This window comes from Leopardus geoffroyi, chromosome E1, assembly GCF_018350155.1.
Source record: "Leopardus geoffroyi isolate Oge1 chromosome E1, O.geoffroyi_Oge1_pat1.0, whole genome shotgun sequence".
In the NCBI taxonomy this organism is placed as follows: domain Eukaryota; kingdom Metazoa; phylum Chordata; class Mammalia; order Carnivora; family Felidae; genus Leopardus; species Leopardus geoffroyi.
The window spans coordinates 59,743,103-59,763,110 of record NC_059330.1 but is presented as its reverse complement, the minus strand read 5'-3'; the positions used below and the strand labels follow the sequence as shown (position 1 = coordinate 59,763,110).

Below are 20,008 nucleotides of genomic sequence, written 5' to 3'. Positions count from 1 at the left end.
TTTTCCTTGACGTCTGCTATCATTTCCTTTGTTCTGATTGCTTTGGATTTAATTTGCTTTTTTCCTAATTCATTTAAGTAGAAGTTTAGCTCATTGATTAGAAACCTTTCCTTAAAAGAATTTTTTTTTTAATGTTTACTTATTTTTGAGAGGGACAGAGCGTGAGAGGGGGAGGGGCAGAGAGAGGAAGACACAGAATCGGAAGCAACTCCAGGTTCTGAGCTGTCAGCACAGAGCCCAACAAGGGGCTCGAACCCACGAACCGTGAGAGCATGACTGGAGCCAACGTCAGATGCTTAGTCAACTGAGACATGCAGGTGCCTTAGAAACTTTCCTTTTTGTTTTAATTTATTTATTGTGTGAGAGAGAGAGGGAGAGAGAGAGAGAGAAGGAGAGAGAGAGAGAGAGAGAGCGCATGCACACACAGAGCCCAATGAAGGGCTTGATCTCAGGGACCGTGAGATCATGCCCTGAGCCGATATCAAGAGTCGGACGCTTAGCTGACTGAGCCACCCAGGCGCCCCAAAACTTTTCTCTTCTTAAAAAAGATATAAGCGTTTAGTACTGTGAATTTCCCTTCGAGGAAAGCACTACTTTAGCTACAACCCATAAACGTTAATGTCTTCACTTTCATTTGATTCAAAATACTTTCTCATTGCCCTTGTGAATTCCTCTCTAACCCATTCGTTATTTAGTATCTGTGGGTCTTCCCGAGATGTGTCGCTGGTTTCCAGTCATTGCGTCGTGGTCTGGGAGCATGCTGTGTAGGATTTCAATTTTTTTTAAGTTTATTTGCGTTTTACTGCCGGGCACAGAGCGTCGCGGTGCTGGCGGGCGTCCGCGTGCACTTGACCAGTGCGCTCTGCTGCTGGCGGCTCCAGCCCGGCCGGGGTCTAGCCTGGAGGACCGTGTCTCCTCCCAGGATGGGCGCCTACCCTCCAAGGGACTGTGGGTGCTTCAGTTCTCCCAGGCTTTGCTTCTCGTGCGCTGAGGCTGCCGTTCCGTGGGTACTCATTTGGGACCGTTAGGCCTTCTTTGATCACGTCACCTTCCCCCTCCCCCGCCCCGGCTCCTTCTGAAATACACACGGTCGCCCGCCGGTGACGTAACCATTCCACCTTCCCTTGGATTGGCACTTCCCGGGTGCCCTTCCCTCTCTTTTTCTCACCCGCCTTTATATGTAAAGTGGGCTTCTCACAGCACAGAGCCAGGCGCTTTGTTGTTGCTCTTAATTCCAGTTTGTCAGTCTGTCTGCAATTGGCGTGTTTGCACTGGTGATGTTTAATGGAGTTAAGAACTGAATTTAGATTCCCCGCCTTATTGTGTTGGCCCCTAGGTCCTCCCCTCTTCTGCCTCCTGTCGGATTATTTGGAAACCTTAGTATCCCACTTTACCTCCTGACTCTGGGGCTGGATCTCTGCACTAGAGATTTCCACATACCTGCCACCCCTCCCACAGCCGATTTGGGCTGCAATGTGGAGGCCTCACCCCCACCCTCGTGGCACGGTTGTCCTGCATTCACGGGGGCTCAAAAATCCCACCTGCGTTCTAAGTTTTGCTTTCAACGGTCACATGTATCTTCGAAAACGTAAAAGGGAAAAGTATCTTTTATATTAGCTATCGACCATTTCTGTTGTTTTTCCTCCATCCCTGAAGACACACGTCTCCAGCTGGCATCCCTGCCCGGCAGCCTGGACACGGTCTCCGGGATTTCCTTTAGGTCAGGTCTGCACGACCGGCTCTTACTTTCCCTTCGCCTAAGAGTGTCTTTATTTTCCCTTCCCTCCCACAGCATGAACTCTAGGCCGACTGTTCTTGTTTTCTGGCACTTTCAAGATCCCGTTTCCCCATCTCCCGGCCTCCGTGGTTTCTGATCAGAAGCCCGTGGTCATTCAGATTGTCACTCCTCCATTCAAGCTTCATTACTACCCATCAACTTCCAGATTTCTTTCTTTGCCTTTAGCAGTTTAATTATGACCTGTCCAGACATGGGTTTCTTTGGATTTTCCCTGTTTGGGGGTCGCTGCATTTCCTGAATCTGTACATTAGTCTTTCCCTAAACGTGAGAAATTTTCAGCCAGTCTTTCTTCAAAACGTTGTCTTCCCTGCCCTGTTTCTTCTCTCTCTCTTGGGGTCTAACACAATGTTGGACTTTCTGATCTTGTCACACATGTCCCCGAGGGGCAGGCTTGCCCCCAAACTTCCGTCTCTTCTCCAGATTGGATGGTTTCTGTTGGCCCATCTTCTGGCCCCATCTTCCCTCGGATGCCTCCTATCTGCTCTAGAGGCTGTTGAGTAATTGTTTAGATTTCTCAGTTCTGAAATTTGCATTTTGTTCTTTTGTATACTCCCTGCTCCTCAGCTGAGATCTTTCCATCTGTTTCCAGCGTGTTCAACTTTACCTTCTGTGACATAGTTATGATAATTGCTTTCACACGTTCTTCTGATAATTCCACCACCTGGATTTCAGAGCTGGCATCTGTTGATTGTCCTTCCCTTGGAAAGCGCTCACGTTCCCATAATTCTTTGTACATAGAGTGACTTGGGGTTGTAAACTCGGCACCTTGGCTGCCATGTTGTGTAGACTCCGGGTCAGTCCTCTGGGGAATGTGGAGCTTTGTTTTAGCAGCCTGTTAACCTGGCTGGTTCAGACCACAGGTCCTGCCGGCCTCCAGCGGCCAGCGCTCCCAGGGTTCTTGTGCATGCAAACGTGGACGGGGCGGCAAGGTCTCCGTCCCGAGTTTGGGGCGCAGCTGATGAGTGACGACGGAGAGGAGCTGGCACCACCAGAAGCCCGTGTTGTCACGATGCCTGACCCTCTGCCCAATGTCCCCAAACTCTCCCTGGGGGATGGGCAGGGTTGCAGGGAGACCCTACGGGGTGGCCACAGGTGGGGATGAGGCGAATGCCTCCCCAGGGCAGGGCACACAGCCGGGCCAGGGTGCCCTCATCCATCCCAGGCACCCCCCATCCCACACTGGATGCCCCCACCCCAGCCCCCCATTCTCTGCTTTTATCTACTTCTGCTTTTATCTACTATCTGTCCCCTGCTGCCTGTACTGGGGACAAACGCGCATCCAATTGAAGTGGCCCCGGTGCCTGGTCCTTTCCTCCCTGCCCACCCATTCTTATCCCAGGCACATGCCAGCTGCCCAGGCAGTCTTCTCTGGCCAGATGGCACCCTGTCCTGTCCCCCATAAGCCTCTCCCACCTGTTTTCCCAGCGCCCACTGATTTTGGGTAGGAAACCAGCTCGGCCACCAGGGCTGGAACTCAACATTGTAACATTCGTGCGTCCTATGTCCTTAGATTAGAACGGAGTTGGGTCAGGCTCATGGGGCTGGTGTTTTAGGACCAGGGCAGGACAATGTGGGTCTCATCCTATCAAGGGGGGCCACCCTCGACCCTTATACGCGCACACACAGGGGGCTGGCAACCTCCGAGGTCAGAGCCCAGGAGGCAGCTCAAGGTCATGTGGGGTTTGGGGCAAAACCTCCCTTGGTGAACAAGATAAACGTGTAAAAAGAAAGAGGGTGATTGAGTGGTAGGCAGGATCGAACTTCTCAGACAGTGAGAGGACAAGGTCCCTCCTCTCCGATTTCTAGGTTGTTGTTTCGGGAGAGGAAGGTGCCCCTTGCCCGTGCTGCTGTGGGACGGTGGCTCTGTCCCATCCCAGGGAGCGGGGGGTGCCCGGGCAGTGGGGCGAGCAGACCTGGGCAGGCTGTCCAGGCGTTCGCCAGGAGGGCAGTCAGAGCCCTGACATCCCACTGGGCAGCCCCAGTGGTGAGACCATCAGGGAGGCCAGTCCGTGCACTGGAAAGGTCAGGCTTCACAGGCAAGCCCGAGCTCTGGGGTCCTGGAGAGCAGAGGGAAAGGAAGGGGGTCTACCCCGCTGGTGGGAGTCTGTGTCTCCCCCCAACCAGGCCATCTGTTCCCTCCACGCCCTCAGACTGGCAGCTGCAGTGGGACAGGATCGCTGGATGGAAAGGCAGCCTGCTCCTCCTTGTCTATCAGAACTGCCCTCAGGGCCCTTGTGCAGTCTTGGGAACAGGTGGCCGTGTCACCAAAAACAAATGGGTGGGGCCCTGCAGCCAGACCGGGAATGGCAATGCCAGTTTCCTGCCAAATCCCCCCAATTGGCAGAGAGCCCCCTCCTGGCTGAGGCATGCATTACACCTGAAACTCCTGCCAACCCCCTGGCAACTTGCCTGCATCCCATCACTGAGCCCTCTGTGAAGGGCAGGGAAGCCCCTTATGTGGGACACCCCCATCTATTCCTTGCCGTTGCCTGCTGGCTCCCTGGGGCCTGTGGCTTCCCACCTGGATACCGGGACTCTAAACCAGCCCCCTCCTGGAGCTGCCCAACTGACCGCCCTCCCTCACTTTGAGGAGCCCTGGGGAATGAGGCCGCCAGTGTCCCTTCTACAGGTAGCTGCCCGGAAGTGGTGGCCGGAGCACAGGGCACCCCCAGTGCTGGAGCCCCGGCCTGCCTTCTGCCCACAGCCTGGCACAGTGAAGGCCTCCACCTGTCCCTGTGTCCCCAGCCCCCAGGCAGGTGCTCTCGAGTGAATCCCTGTGAGGGTCAGGGGGCCGTGTTCCAGGGACCCTAGAGGAGAGGAGCCACACTTTAACCCACCCAGGTACCCCCACAGACCCCCACTCCATGACGCCAGAGACCATGCAGGCATCAATTTTAATATGGGGCTGACCCGTTTGGGGCTCCCTCCTTGTTGGGAGTGAAACGTTGTCAGGATTGTCCGATACCAAAACGAACCGTTAACTAGGGAAGCCGTTTCCAGCCTCCAAGCGCGTGCCCGGCGGCTGACGGCTCAGGGGTGGCGGGTCGCAGAGCCCTGGGTCTCTGGCAGGTTCCTGAGCCCAAGCCGCGCGGAGTCCCAGACAACGGGGGCCACACCCACCAGAGCAGGCCCGTCAGCACCTCCGGGAACCCCAGCAAGGCCTCTGGCTGTCCGGGAACATCCCTTTGCAGCGGGCCGAGCCTCTGCACACAGGCCCCCAGGTGAAGAAGCTCGGCCGGGGCTCCTGCAGCCGTCAGTCCAGCAGGGATGCACCCCTTCCGGTCCAACACCCCCAAACGCCGACACGGAAGAGGGGAGCTTTCCGCCCCTGAACCGACACGGAAACTGGGCAGACCAGGAAGCTGCCCGCCAGCTGGCAGAAGCAGCAGGAAGTGAAAAAGGGAAGGGAAAGAAGCTAGGTTTGACGCGCCTTCCAAAGAGAGGGAGCTGGGGAGAAGGTGGCCGGTGGAGCCTCGAGGGGCCGGGGACGGGAGTGTGGCCAGCACCAGGAACGACGGGCCCGCCTGTGGCCGCGTGGGAGCCACAGCCTCAGAAGCTGTTTGGCCGGAGGGTGTGAACGTTGCCATCGAATCCAGAGAGGAGAGCAAGCCTGCGGCGCCAGGGAAACGCTCTGCGGAGTCAGCCTGGCGTCTGGCCCTGTGAGCGCCACTCTGCTTCGTCGGCACCCGACCGGCCTGGCCTGGCGCCGGCCTCCTGGGAGCCCGTCGGGTCGGGCCGCGCACCAAACTCCGTGGGCCCCAGTCTCTGGGGAGTCCCCGCCAGTCCCAGGCCAAGGAGGCCGCGTTATGAGGCTGCAACCATGTCCACCTGCTGGGGCCTGGCCTTGGTGGGGGCTTTTTCTGTGGAGGAAAGAAAGAGGTGTTTGTCGGGTGCGGAAGACCCCACGGGCAGAAACTCCCAGAGGAGAAGGAAGGCGGCAAGGAGCCAGGTCCCAGGGTTGTGTGCGGGGCCGAGGGTGCGGACCTCGACCGCAGCAGCCCGTCGCAAGCACTCGGGAGCCCTGCGAGGGGGAGGGGCGGGGAGGGGCAGAAAGAAACACGGAGGGCCCACCAGCCACCGGGGCCCCCGGCGGGGCGCAGGGCCACAGGGCTGTGCTACGTAGAGGATGGCGGGTTCTGGGGCGGACCCGGCCTTTCCCCAGCTCTGCCTGTGGGACACGCCTCTCGGAAGGGGTTCGGCTCTTTCAAGGCTCCCCCCCTCCCCGCCAGAAACCGGGCCTGACCCCCGAGCAGGCCTGTGCCCCTCACCCACCCAGCCGGGGAGGCAGGAACCAACTTCCACCGAGCGGAAGGGCGGGACCCTGTGGCCGGGGCATCTCACTTCGTTCTAGAACACAGGTCCTCCACAGGACGGAACAAGAAGCATTACCTGGTCTCTTCTCGGGGACAGGCTCTGAAGGAACCTCGGGGAGGTCCAGCTGCTCCTGCAAGAGGCAGAGGGAGAGGCCGTGAGGCCATCGAAACAAGAGCCCCGCTGTGGAAAGCTCCGGAGCGCCTCCTCCTCGGTCTCCGGCATCTGAGACTTGACTCAAGTGGGGCTTCCCTAGAAATCCCGGTCACACTCTGGCCATGCGGGGCCGGGGGCTTTGAACCCTGTGCCCGCCCGGGGGGAAGGGGCAGCTCTGTGGCAGCGTGGCCGGCCCAGGGGCGCTGGGCTGCCTCTCGGACAGCACGTGGCAGTTCCCCTCCCAGCTGGCTTCCCTGGCTGCTTAGGGGGCACCTGGGTCCTCGGGAGGAAGGACGTCAGGAGGCAGGTGCACGTGGGACACCAGAGGGCAGAGAGCAGGGACACTAACGCGTCCCGCGGGTGCAGGGAGTGGCAGGCTGGTGGGCACAGGCTGGGGGCATCCCGGAGCCATGGCCCAGCGGCGGAGGTGTCCCCATCGGGGAGCAGACACACACCGCGGGGCCTGCGCGTGGCAAGGCCGCGTGGTAGAGGGAGGCGGGCCCGGGGCTCCGCAGGGAGGGACCTGGCCACGGCGGGTGAGAGGTGCCATACGGGCACTGCCTGCTCAGCCGCCTGCAACACTCTCGGGGGGACAACCCGGGGAATGTTCTCTCCAGGCCGGGCTCTCCCTGCTGTCACCGGGCAGATTAAGAACCACCTCAGTTTAACACAAATTCGACTTATTTTAGGAGGGAACACCACTTGCAAAGCCAGGATCGTGTGCTCCTGTAAAGCCCAATAAAGGTGCCGGTCCCAGGCCAACGATCACACGGGGCAGAGGCCTTCTGCGAGTCCCGTCACCTGAGTGATCGTGCTCAGTCCTGGGGGTCCTGTCACCCGAGTGATTATGCTCAGTCCTGGGGTGTTCTATCACCTGGGAGACCGTGCTCAGTGCGGGGGGTCCTCTCACCTGGGTGATTGCGTTCAGCTCCTCCAGGATGGTGGCTTCATCCTCCTGAGTGAAGCTTCCTGACAGCAGCTCATCTATTTGCTGTAAAGGGAGGAGGGGAGGTGAGGACCGTGGCCAGGCTGGGGCAGAGGGTGCAGCGGCCCCTTGTGGAGGAAGGAGACAGCCCGCCGCTCCAGGCACCCCTCACTCGAGAGGAGGTGAGCACCAGAAGCACAGGAGTCACGGCTCTGGAGGGTGGCTGGGGGTTCGTGCAGGAGGAAGGCGGTCCCCGCCGGCCCGGCAACGCCTACCCGCTGGTACTCCACGGCCTCCTGGGTCTCCTCCAGTATCCGCTCCACTTCTTCTAAGGACATCACCTAGTCGGTCGGGACTCTGGTCAGCGAGGCATGTGACAGCCCCTTGCGCTACGGCCACCTGGAGCGGCAGGGCGCAAGCCCGGCCCAGCCGACGCCACGTGGCTCTGGTCATTTCTGCCGTAGGCTGGGCCCGCCCACGGGGGCTTCGGGGCCGTTGGACCTGTCTTTTCAGAAGCCCCGACCGTACCGCCCAGACTTCCGCTGGCCCGTTGCCCCAGACCCTCGGGCTCCCCAACCAACCCGCGCAGGTCCAGGTAAAAATAAGTAAAACTTGACTCGATTCCTTCTGGGTTCGGAGCGGCACGCTGACTTGTGGGGCAGGGACACACCGCGGACAGCCGGGCAGCTGCAGAGCCATCCGCCGGTCACCTCTCCGGTGGCCCAGGGTCTCTCCGGGCCTCACCTCTTCTTTGGCCACCCACCCCTGGGCCGCTTCCTGTGGTGAGGCCGTGTTAACCTCCTCCGGGAAGCCCTCCGGTTAGTTCACACACCCCTCACGCACCCTCACCGGACCCTCACCTGAGCACGTGGACCCACTTTGTCGTCAGTGCCCGTCACCCCGTTCTCGGGTCAACACCCCGAGCTGGTCTTGCCACCGACACGGGCACCCTCTCCCGAGAGCCACTGGCTTGCCCACGCCCCCAGCCAGCACAAACGCCTCTTCGCCAATGGCCCGGGCACAGGCGTGGCCTCGGGAACGAGCCCCGCCTCCCCCGTCCCGCGGAGCTCCGCCCCCTCTGCCCCAGGCCGCCAAGGACCTACCTGGTGCATCTTCTTCAGACACTGATTTCCAATCTGCAGCCCTTCGACCACCTTCATCTCAATCTGCGCGAACTCAATATTCTGGACCTGGGGCGGACACCAAACGGACCGGGCGGTCGGGGGGCCTGCCTTCCCCACCCCTTCCCCCCACCCCCCTGCCACCCGCGCGGCCTACCATGGTTTCCAGGCTGGTGATTTGGTTTTCCGTCTTGTCCAGAAGCTGCTCCTGGTATCGCTTCTTCTTCAGCAGCAGCTTGGCACGTCTGCAGGGGGCACCGGGGCCGTGACCCGGCCGCCCCCCTGGCCTCGCCCGCCCCCCCCCCCCCCCTCGGCCGACAGGGGGCGGACGCCCCCTCTGCGCGGCCTGCCCTGGGCCCCACTCACTCCTTCCTCCCGTCCCGCAGGAGCTGCCTGGCGATCTCCCGCTCCCTCTCCAGCTGCTGGGTGATCCTCTTCCGGCACTGCTTCAGCTTGTCCCGCTGCTGCTTCAGTTGCTGCGGAAGAGCAGGCCTGGGTCCACACGGTGCCCGTGCTGGCACCTGGCTAGGCCGGCCTGGAAGCCGCCCCCGCCTCCTCCGAAACCCAGTTCTCTGTGGGGACAAGTCTGCCCCCTCGGGCACATCTGGAGACACCTGCGGCGGTCGGAACCGGGGGGTGCTGCTGCTGGCGTCAGCGGGTAGAGGCCAGGGACACCGCTTACATCCTGCCGTGCCCAGGGTGGCCCCGGCACAGACGGTGAACCCCCCCCCCCCCCGCCCCCACGTGTCCGCAGCGCCAAGGTGGAGTGTCCGCTCTGAAAGTGACATCACTCAAAGTGATGGCAGCAGCCATCACTGTGCCTGCCCTGGGGCAGGTCGGACAGTGTCACCAGTGCCTCAGAGGTTCAGAGACGACACAGAAGTGCACCAGAGAGCCACGTCCCACCCAGCCACAGCGAGGGTTGGGGGCCTCCCCTCCCGGCCTCAGACGCGTCCTTAATGTGTTCAGCTGCCCTGCTCGTCACTTATCACCGTGTCCGAGCGGACACACGGACGGCGTGTTTGGGTGAAGCGTTTGCTTGACCTTGCCAAGCACGCGGGACCCCCACGTACTGTCCCGGAAAGGAAGCACGGCCGTTTACGCGTCAGGTAGTTCTGCCTTTTCTCAGGCCTTTCCCATTTCTTCCAAATTTCACCTGAAATGATGATGCTATGGTGAGCGCCTGCAGGACAGGGCGTTTCTCATACGTGAGATTCTATCTTTAGGATCTGCTGCTGTGACTGAACTACGGCAAGGGGCAGGCACACCTTTAAGACTCAGTATAGCGAGACATCATCCCCTAGTGTCGACGTGTCTGCAGGGACCTCTCACGGCCCCTCCACAGCACGTTCTCTCTAGCGCCTGCCCGGTGCACCGGGTGGCCTGTGGGGCAGGCTGGGTGATGGCTGCACGCCTTCTCCTGGCTGCAGTGCAAGGCACCCACTATCCTGCTCCCACGGCTCAGACACACCGGGGCCAGCCTGCGTGCCCAGTCTTCTCAGCCCTGGCCGCTGTTCCTCCCCAGGAGCTGAGCCCCCGCCCCGCCCCTGCCCTTCGGGCCATTATCCAAGCTGGTTGAGTACAAAGTGTGGAAGACAGCTAAATGCAGCAGGTGTGGCCAGGCTGTCCCCTTTGTAAACTTCATAAGGGGTATCCGTGGAGGGTCACAGGACGGACAGCACACTGGGGCATGGAGTTTCTCAGCTCAGCTTTTCATCCTAGGAACACACCAGGCAGTAATTTGTTTTGTTGTGTGCAAACCGCGTTGTTACAGTGTGGACCCACCAAACAATCCCTGGCAAGTAGAAAAGCCTGGAAGAGAAACCCAAGGCGACTCCTTGAAGAGAATCACCTTGGGGGCTTCAGCTCTCCGCCAGGGCCTGACCCCTGCTTCCCTAGTGCCTGTGCCCCTCTTGCCATTCAGCACCCAACGCTGCTCACATTTTCTCTAGTGGCAAACGTGCCTGTTTCCTCTCCACGTGGGGAACTTCAGTTAAGAACCGTTTATAACACGGTTTCTGAAGCCAAGGGGTGGGGGGAATCTGTCACTTGAATTTGTTTCTCTCTTAGCACAAATTAATGCATTTTTGCCGCAGAAATTTTTGCAAAGCAAGCAAAGGTAAACTCTGCTCAAATTTTGGACCACCTCCTTCCTGGAACGTTTTTCTCCTTGCAAAACTGGATTCCTCTGGACGTGCCTTTCCCCTTAACGTATCATACAATCCTTTCCACGCAAACGAGCTTTCTCCCGGAGCTCCCCGGAAACAGCGGCGTGGGGCGGTGGCAGACGAGCCCATCACCCTCGCTCGGCGCCCCGGCGCCGGCCACACCGCGGGGCGGCCCGGAACGTGGGACTCGGGACCTGCCACCTGCGAGCGCGCGCTCGCCGGGACACCAGGTGTGACCACGACTCAGCGCGACACTCGGCGCCGCCCCCCGAAACCGCGGCCCCGTCTAGTCCCCGCGCCGGTCGCCGGCAGCCTGCGGTCCGGCGCAGCGACGCGGCTGCGAGAAGCCCGCCCGGCGGGGGGGGCGGGGGCAGGCCCTCCCGGGGCCGCAGCCCTGCCTCAGTCTCCCCGCCGTCGCCGGGGGGCCCGGCTCTCACCAGGACGGCCTTGTCTTGCTCTGTGACCCGGCTCTGCTTCTTGCGGCCGAACAGGTTGCCCATGGCGCCCCGGCCCGCGGCCCCGCCCGCCGCCACCGCCGCCCTCCCGGCCTCCGTACTCCAGCCCCGCCCCCTACGGCGGCCGCGCAGGGCCAGGCGCCGCAGAAGGCGAAACGTGTGCGGGCGAGCTGAAGGCGGGCCCTGGGTTCGAATCCACCCCCGCACGCCTTGGCGACGATGGCACGGTGACACTGCTGGCAGAGCCTCGGCAGCCCTAAATGATGCATTTCACGTGCACTTCCAGAATGTCCCCCAGCATTGCAAACGAAGACTGAAAGTTCTAGTCTCGGGTTAGGTGGGATCCTTCCCGGTAACCGGTGGACAGTCTCCCCCCGCCCCCTGGCTGGTGCCGACCACAAAATGCTGCGTTTAGTGATGTTATGTACAACCTGTGGGCTTACAGGTGTCCATGGAGACGCTACCTGGGCAGCACATGTCCACGCGGCCCCGCGACCGGTGGCTCTTGCCCAACACGGCTGTCTCAACTCCTGGTTCTGTGTCCCCCCACCCTGCAGAAGCCTCGGGCCGTTGGGGGTAAACCCCCTGAAGAGGATTTGCAGGGAGCCACTGACCCCTGCATCCCTGGTTCCCACCTGCGTCTTTCCGGCGTTCGGAGGGTACACGGGGTCTCATATGACAGCACCCAGCCCCAATCAGTCTCCCCGGATGATCCTGATGAGGGAGCATAAGGCACGCTGAGGGCCAGGTCCCAGCTGGTATTACCCCGCCCCCCCCCCCCCCCCCCCCCCGAAGGTGGGATGAGTGTGATTATTTCCCAGGCACTCCTGGCTGCCCAAGGACAAAGGAAAGGACAGAGACAGAAAACAAATGGTTAACCTGTTAAGGGTCTCCATCAGTTTATAAATATCTTAATACAATCACACAAAAAAGGGCAATCTTCTAAAGTCCAGAACTCCCTGCTGTGTGAAGTTAATACTTTGCTACAGGGAAAAACCACCTTAGCTTGTCAGTAGCTAGGCCTCCAGTGATCAGTGCGTCTTTAGCATATGAAAGTCTCTTGGGAAGCTTCCCTTTTGACTTCACCTCCCCCACATCCATAGTATAGAAACCAGTCACTCTTCACAACCCCAGTGCAGCTCCTTCTACCCACGGGCCCTGTCCCCGTGTGCTTTACTAAATTCACTTTTTTTGCGCCAGCGACGTCTTCAAGGATTCTTTCTTGGCTGTCAGCTCTGAACCCATCACCCCAAAACTTCATCAGTCCTGTACCCGAGTCTGCAATGGGCCAGCCCAGTGGCTCGTGGGCAGTGGGCACCTAAGATGAGCAATCCCACAGCACGGGCCTCACTTCCTTCTGTGAAATGACTTCCTGGGTCCCAAGCAGGTGCTGTGCGGGCACCGTGATGGCCAGCCTCCAAGTGCACACTGGCGCTGCTCTGGCCAAAGTGCTACAGGCGGGAAGGCAGATCCGTATCCAGAGGAAGTGTCCATTCCAGTGGGGACAAGTCCCTGCCTCATGATGGAAGGGGTCCTGATTAGCCAACCCACTGTCAGGTGGCTGGATGGTACCCCCAGGGAGTGGTGCTATTTGGGGGTTCAGTGCTACTGACCGGCTGGGCACTCAGAAGAAGCCAGGTGGGCAAGTGAGCCTCAGCCTCTCTCCCTGCCGCCATGGCCACTTTGTTCATGGGCCCACTGGACACTGGGGGGCAGGGGAAAGCCCTTCACTGTGGTGAGTCATGTCAGGTTTTGGTCACCTGTTACATGAGGCAGGTGCCAGTCCAGGTGGCTGCCCATCTATTTTGTTCTGGACACTCTGATTAGCCAGAGACGCCTGTGGTCGGGCACTCTGAGCATCTGTGTGTCCCAGCCACCTGTTAGAGTAAGTCCCAGCCTTGGCTGGAGAGGGTTGTGGGACCACGCAGCCTGCCTGGGGCAAAGAAAGCTTCCAGAGGCTGAGAGCCAGAGTTGGTCAGCAGGAGAGCCCCCACCAACTGGCCAGGAAACTCACTAGGGGGTAGAGGGGAGCCCAGAAACTGCCCACCGGAGCTGAGAATCTTGCTGGATATGGGACAGGCTGGAGGAGGTCGGCCAGAAGCAGCCACAGGTCGGGGAGAAACTCACTGAAGAGCCTCCCGCATGCTGCCCCCTGGCAGCCATAGGAAGGGAGGAGCAGCTGGGACAGAAAGGGAGCCCCTTCCTCTGCCTGGCCCAGCGATGTCGCTCCAGCGCTCTGCTGCTGAAGTCCCCATCAGGCTAGCGGGCAGAGGTGAAACGCCGGCAGGTGGGCCAAAGAAAGCGAGTCCCTGATAAGCCTTTACATGTGGCTCTAGAGATGCTCCGTGACTGACACGGCCAGCGTCTCTTGGGATGCTCATTCGTGGAACTCGGCCACCAAGTCCGAGGGGCCTGGCCTGCGGGGAGAGGAGCTGCCACTCAGCATCCCTCGCCAGCCACGTGGGTGCGCTGTGGTCTCGGAAAGGCAGGTTTCTGTCCCTGCGGGGCTGGGCCTCGCCAGCTGAGCCTTCTCTGTGGACTCCACCTACACAGGTTTAAGAGCCAGAAAACGGTGGTCGTTCGAGCCGTTGAGTTTTGGGGTGGTTTGTTCCACAGTGACAGTTCATGGGTACAACGGAGTGGGCACCTCGGGAAGGCGGGGGATTTGCAGCACGTACTTAGAATCCTTCACGGTGGAGCCCTCTCGCCCCTCTGGGCCTGGCTCAGGCAGGGCACAGGCCAGGGGTATGACTCTCCCTCGGGGACGTCGCGTCAGATCTCTCTTCTCCCGATGTGGATCATCCGCTTAGCGATTGGTGCGAGCTCTCCCAGGCTGTGCATTGTTCTCGGACCGGGGGCACCTGACCAGCTGGACGGTGGCGAAGATGTCCCTCATGACTGCTACTCAGCTGACCTCTGGGCCTTGCCCCTCCGGCTCCCAGGGGAAATCCCGGTCCCAGGGTGCCTCTACTGTCATTCCTGGCCCGCAGAGAGCTCTTCAAGGGCCTGAGGTCCTCCACAAGGGCTTCTCAGGGCCCCTGTCGAGGCAGTGTGCTTCGGGGACACCTGAGAGACTCAGGCCAAGTCCTTATCTGCCCTTGCCCTTGGGGTCTTTCCTGTGTGTTAAGTACCAAGCCTCTTCCGGCAGCTCAGCTGTGCTAAAGTCCAACTTTCCAGCAACAAAGGAGCAAACCGTCAAGGAAGGCCCGTCACAGATGAGATCAAGTGGTGTGGCCCACAGTGTGTGGAGAGCGGCCGGTGGGGGCCGGGCTCACGCAGAGCTGGCCGCCACACTCACCTGTACGGGCCCCTGTGGCCTCCGGCTGGCGTCGGCAGAATCTTGGTATTCTTGGGGGACGGTCTTGAGGAGACCCGGCCTCCCCTTAGCAGGTAACTGCCCGGGCGCGGCCCCGGTGGCCTCCGATGGGGAGGAGGGTCGCCTCTGCTGCAGGCCGGGCTTCCCGGGGGCGGGGCGATCCGCACCCCTTTCCTCTCCAGGCTCTGACCTGGCGGGTGGACAATTCAGTGTGTGTTGTGATTCCACCAGCCAGGGATGAAGCCTGGGGAGTGATTTCCCGTCCTGCCGCAAGAAATACGGTCTCCTTTTACAGCAGTCCTCTAATATTGTCCGATTTTCTGGTTCTGCCTTGAAACTGAGACAGCACCTTGCCTGCCGTTTTAAACACATAATCGGCCCAGGCGGCCAGAAATCAGCAGCCGCCCCGTGGTTCCCCCGCGACACCGCTCTCCAGCTGCCTCTGGGGCCCCAGAACCTGGCTGTCAGGAATCACCTCCCCACACCCTGACTGTGTTCGGCTGCTCCGGCGGCCGTGACAAACCGCCACAGGCCTGGCGGCTGAGACAACAGAAACTTACCGCCCCACAGTGCAAGGCGGGAAGTCTGGGTGTGGGCAGGGCCAGCTCCTTCTGAGGCTTGGGCGGGGTGGGGGGGTAGGGGTGGGGTGAAGGGGGGGTGTCTGCTCCAGGCCCGTCTCCCAGCTGCTGGTGGTCTGCTGGCATCTTTGGCTTGAGGCGCATCACCAGGGTCCCTGCCTCCGCGGGCACGCGGCCTTGCTGCGCGCGTGTCCGTGTCCAGATTTTCCCTTTTCATAGGGTACCGGTCGTACTGGGTTAGGGCCCACTCCAATGACTTCACTGTGTCTTCGTTACCTCTGTAAAGACCCTATTTCCCAATTAGATCGCATTCACAGGTACTGGGGGGTAGGAATGCAATCTATGAATTTTGGGGAGGGGTCACAGTTCAACCCATAGGGCGCTAAGGAGCTTATCACTTCCTACCACACATTCTGGGTTCCTGCCTTCCAGGATCTCCCCTCGAATGACTGATACAAACCGACGCATCGCTCACCTTCGTTCGGGCACCTGTCTGGGCATCTCAGGCTGAAGGTGTGTGACACGGAGGTTCGTGCTTCTAAACCACTGAGGGGTTGCAGAGATGAGGTGGGATCCGATCACTGGATCTCCGGGGCACAGCGACTCCGCAGTTTGCCGGAAGCGCCTGGCGTCAGTGACCGCTGCCTCCAGCCCTGGGCGAGTGCACCCGTGAACTTCACCTGCTGAAGCCCCGTGGCGGGCCTGCCGCTGCCAGAGGGCGACCACACAGACCGGGGGGGGGGGGGGGGGGGGCAGGGGGGAGGGGGAGGGGGGGATACTCCCATGGGTGGAAAGCAGCCCGGAATCCAGATGTGGCTTCCGGGCAAGGTTCCAACGGGGAGGTGGCATTTGGGGTGGCCGTTCCACGACGCGCAGACCCAGGGGACGCCAGTGTGAAAACGTGGTTTTCGTGGCGAACCACCATCCACAGGGTCGCTGGCGGCCCCCATGGAGTGACCCCAGGCCTTCCGGTGCAGGTGACATAAGCTGAACTTGAGCCAGCTGGGGCTGAGGGGCGGCCCGCCGCGTGGGGTCAGCGTGGGGAGACGTGGAGACTGAGGCCGCCCCCTCTGCGCACCTGGTTCGGGTCCTCCGGAACCTGCTCCCCGACAAGCGTTCTGATTGGCTTTTCTCCCTGGGCCGGGGAGGCTGATTGGCTGGGCCTGGATGCCCTGCCGTGGCTGAGCCAATCTGCAGAGGGGAAGGGAGGGGAGGGTGGGGCCCCGGGAGGCGGACGCGTCTGTCCACGTGCACTGAGCAGAGGGAATGTCTTCTCCTGGCCCCAGGACACCTGCTGCCCCGGGCAGAGCCTGTGTGGGAGCTGTGGGTCATGCCGAAGCCCGACCCGGGCCAGGACACCCCGGTGGAGGCCGAGTTGGGGGTAGGTGCAGCTCTGACACGGGGCCATACGCGTGTTAAGAGTTTTCAGGGGTCCTGGTCAGGAATCCCTGGGGGTCAGACTAAGGAGGCAGTGACAGAAATAGAAGAGAATGTGAGAGGAGCAAAGGAACATTCTGGAAGAAGTCGAAAGAATCTGGGCAAATTCCCAGGGATTGGGTGTGAGTCCAGGGAATGGTGTTGAAGATACAGGTGAGGGTGTTGGCTTGACCCACCGCGTGGACACTACGGTGGACTCTGGTGGCTCTGGGCAGCCCGGGGTTGGGGGTGAGCCTGCGGGAGACCCCAGGGCGGGCATCCTTGGGAGGGCTGGGGAAGGGAGGCAGCTCGGAGAGGTCGGGACTGCAGCGGGGAGGCAGGCCTAGGAGGGGCTGCAGGGGGCAGGCCCGGGGGAGGCCCAGGAAGGGGGGCTGCAGGGGGGAGGCCCAGAGGAGGCCCAGGAGGGGCTGCAGGGGGAAAGCCCGGCAGAGGCCCTTGAGGGAGAGGAGACACCTGGCCGCAGAGGGGTCAAGTGTTGAGACACGTCTTTTAGAGGGCTTGAGAACGGAATAGACGCGGGGAGAGGCCGCGCGGGGCCGCAGGGGTGTCCACCTTCTTCCTGGGAGCCTCCCGCGGGACGCTGGGTCCGGCGGCAGGCGGGCAGCTGTGAGCCCCGCGGTGGCCACGCGGTGGCGCTGCAGGACAGCCTGGTGGCCGCGAGGCAACATCAAGGCCTGGACAGGGCCGGCTGCCTGGAGAGACCACCCCCGCGCGCCCCCCCCCCCCCGCACCAGGCACCTGCACCCTGGTGTCACCACACGCAGTGTCCCGGCACCTAAACCCGCGGCACTGCACACCCCGGCACCTGGCACCCAGCAGTCAGTGGTCCCTGGGGGTCCTTGTAGGCAGGTGGGTCTGAGAAGCCCTCTGTAGGGTGGAGGCTGGACTGGGACTTTGCCCTGGGTCTGCCGAGCTGGCGGGTGTCACCCGCCTGTCCATCCATCACTCATGCGCCCATTTGCTCATTCATGCATGCATTCATTCGTTCGTTCATTTATCACCCATCCACGAACTCATTCATTCATCCATGTATCCATCTGTCCACTCACTTAGCGGCTACCAGGTCCAGGCAGGCCCTGCTCTGGCTGCTGACACGGGTTTGCATATGGCATGGGGTGGCAGGATGGCATGGTGTTCTTGATGGGGCTGGAGAACTTCCGGTTGATGGTCAGGAAGGCCTTCCTGGAGGAGGTGGCATCCCCCCAGACAGGGGGGATGGTGCGGGGGGGGGGCAGTGTGGGAACGGGGACAGGGCCCCTGGCTTGTCTGATTCTGGTTTTCTGCTAGTCACGAGTCGGAGGCTCCTGGCCCTGACTGGGGAGGGGCTGATCTAACCTGGATGGTTAATCCAGGGGGAGAGCATGGTGGGAAGTGGCCCTGGAGACCATAAGGGGCCGTCCTGGTGAGCACAGGTGGAGGGGGTGGTGGTCATGAGACAGGGGGCATCACGGGCCAGGAGCTGGGTGGATGGCAGTACTCACCGCAGACACACACCCGTCTACACCGCTCCCTGTGAGGGGGACACGGGGGACAGGCACTGAGGGGCTTGTCACCTGCCTGAGGTGGAGTGGGGCTTTGAACCCCCAGCCCCAGTGGGACAAGGGACGGGAGGGGCCTATGCTGCTGTAGTGGCCGCCGGGGGAGTGATGGTGGCCTGAATGGGCATGGGGAGCAGACAGGGGAGCACGTGTGAGCAGGTGGGGTGCCCCGGGGGGTGCCGATCCGCCCTGGTCCTGCTGCACCGGGTCTCGGGGCCAGGAAGGGGGACTGCGAGTGGAAAGCAGAGAAGGGGCCTGCAGGGCAAACCGGCTCCGGAAGGGCCCTTGGGTGGTCCCCTCCCATGCGGTGCCTGCGCTGCTCCGGGGGACCAGGGGATGCCTGGCACTTCTGACACTGGGTCCTGTAGGACACAGGGGCCTCTGTGCTGGCCGGCGGCTCGACAGCAACCTCCTGTAGGAAGCCCGGAGCCGAGCCGGAACCCCCCGCGGCGGCTCAGCCCCTGAGGCTCAGACACCGGGATAGCGGTGGGCTTGCCGTAGGCTGCTGACTTGGACCCCTTTGTCCCGCAGCAGTGGATAACGGACGCAACTGTAACGACCTGCCCCTAAACCCAGCGCTCAGAAGCCGCTTAGCTGCCCGCCAGGGCTCTTGGGACCCCCCTCCCAGGCTGGTCTCTGATGTCGGCGGGAGGGCTCCCTGCAGGGCTGCCCCATCACCATGTGGATCTCCCTCTCGAACCAGTGACCCGAGGGCCTGGTGCCGGGGCTGTGGGCTTCGAGCCTCTACAGTGGCAGGGCCCTGGGGCTGCCCGGTCTGGGCAGGTCCCCCTCCGAGATGCCTCCGGGCCCTTCGTGTCCCCAGAGTCCTGGCCTTACTGGCCCTGCCACGCCCCCACAGCCCGGCCCTCCCTCTTGATCCGCGTGGTCTTAGGAGAGTTTCCATTTCCTGCAAGCAAAGCCCCGATTCAAACCTGGGTCAACCCAAAGCCCCGCTCCCGAGCCACGTTTTCTCCCACCACTTTGTCTTGTCATTTATTTTGTCTCGTCATTTATTGAGGTGAAATTCACATAGCATACAATTCATCTTTTAAAGTGAACAATTCAGGGGCACTTGGGTGGCTCAGTTGTTTTTTTTGTTTTGTTTTTTTTGATGTTTATTTTTGAGAGAGAGAGAGAGAGCCTGAACAGGGGAGGGGCAGAGAGAGAGACACAGAATCCAAAGCAGGCTCCAGGCTCTGAGTTGTCAGCACAGAGCCCAACACGGGGCTTAAATTCATGAACCTTGAGATCATGACCTGAGCCGAAGTCACACACTTAACTGACTGAGCCACTCAGGTGCCCCATAAGCATCTAACTCTTGATGTCGGCTCAGGTTGTGATCTCACATTTTTGTGGGTGTGAGCCACACATGGGGCACTGCACACTGATGGCTCACCGCCTGCTCGGGATTCTCCCTCTCCCCCTCTCTCTATGCCCCTCCCTCACACGTGCCCTGTCTCTCTCAAAATAAATAAACTTAAAAGAAAAATGAACAATTTCGTGCATTCACAATGTTGTGCAACCACTACCTCTATGTAGTTCTAGAACATTCTCCCCACCCCAGAAAAGCACTCCACACCCATTCAGTAGTCACTGCCCAGTCCCCCTCCCCCAGCCCCTGGTAACTGCTGATCTGTTTCTGTGGATTTGCAAATTCTGGATATTTCATAAAAGACGAATTCCAGGGGCACCTGCGGGGCTCAGTGGGTTAAGCGTCCAACTTGATTTCGGCTCAGGTCATGATCTCATGGGATCGAGCCGTGCGTTGGACTCTGTGCTGACAGCATGGAGCCTGCTTGGGATTCTCTCTCCCTCCCTCGGTGCCCCCTCCCCACTCGCGTGTGTGTGCTCTCTCTGTCTCTCAAAACAAATAAATAAACATTAAAAAAAAGAGGAATTCTGCACTACATGGCCTTCTGCATCTGCCCTCTTTCGCTCAGCAAGCTTTCCACGTCCATCCACTGGGCAGCCTGTGTGAGCAATTTCATTGTGTGGAGACACCGCTTTTGTTTATCTGTTCAAACCTCTGGGTTGATTCTACCTTTTGGCTCTGGTGAGTAGCACTGCCCAGAACACGTGCCTATGTGGGCACATGTTTTCGTTTCTCTGGGGTGTATATCTAGGAGTAGAATCCCCGAGTGACACAGTAACTCCAGGTTCCTGAGAAGCACCGGGTTTTTCCACAGCCGCCGCACAGTTTTGTGT

General features: G+C 60.6%; 1 protein-coding gene across 1 annotated transcript; it reads right to left on the bottom strand.

Annotated features, from left to right (window-relative positions):
• Positions 1-4,673: 4,673 nt before the first annotated feature.
• Positions 4,674-11,054, bottom strand: CHMP6 (charged multivesicular body protein 6). The gene is made up of 8 exons (XM_045489818.1): positions 10,917-11,054; positions 8,678-8,787; positions 8,469-8,556; positions 8,294-8,380; positions 7,466-7,531; positions 7,176-7,256; positions 6,188-6,242; positions 4,674-5,658 (listed from the first exon to the last, which is right to left on the bottom strand). The coding sequence occupies exons 1-8, from the start codon at positions 10,977-10,979 to the stop codon at positions 5,603-5,605; spliced, it is 606 nt and encodes a 201-aa protein (XP_045345774.1). The 5' UTR covers positions 10,980-11,054; the 3' UTR covers positions 4,674-5,602.
• Positions 11,055-20,008: the final 8,954 nt, after the last annotated feature.

Coding starts and splice junctions, on each gene's coding strand:
- CHMP6 (XM_045489818.1), bottom strand. CDS start 10,979: ATGGGCAACCTGTTCGGCCGCAAGAAGCAGAGCCGGGTCACAGAGCAA. Junction 8,381..8,468: donor TCACCAGCCTGGAAACCATG/GTAGGCCGCGCG, acceptor TGTCCGCCCCAG/GTCCAGAATATTGAGTTCGC. Junction 6,243..7,175: donor AGCTGAACGCAATCACCCAG/GTGAGAGGACCC, acceptor TGCCTCTTGCAG/GAGCAGCTGGACCTCCCCGA.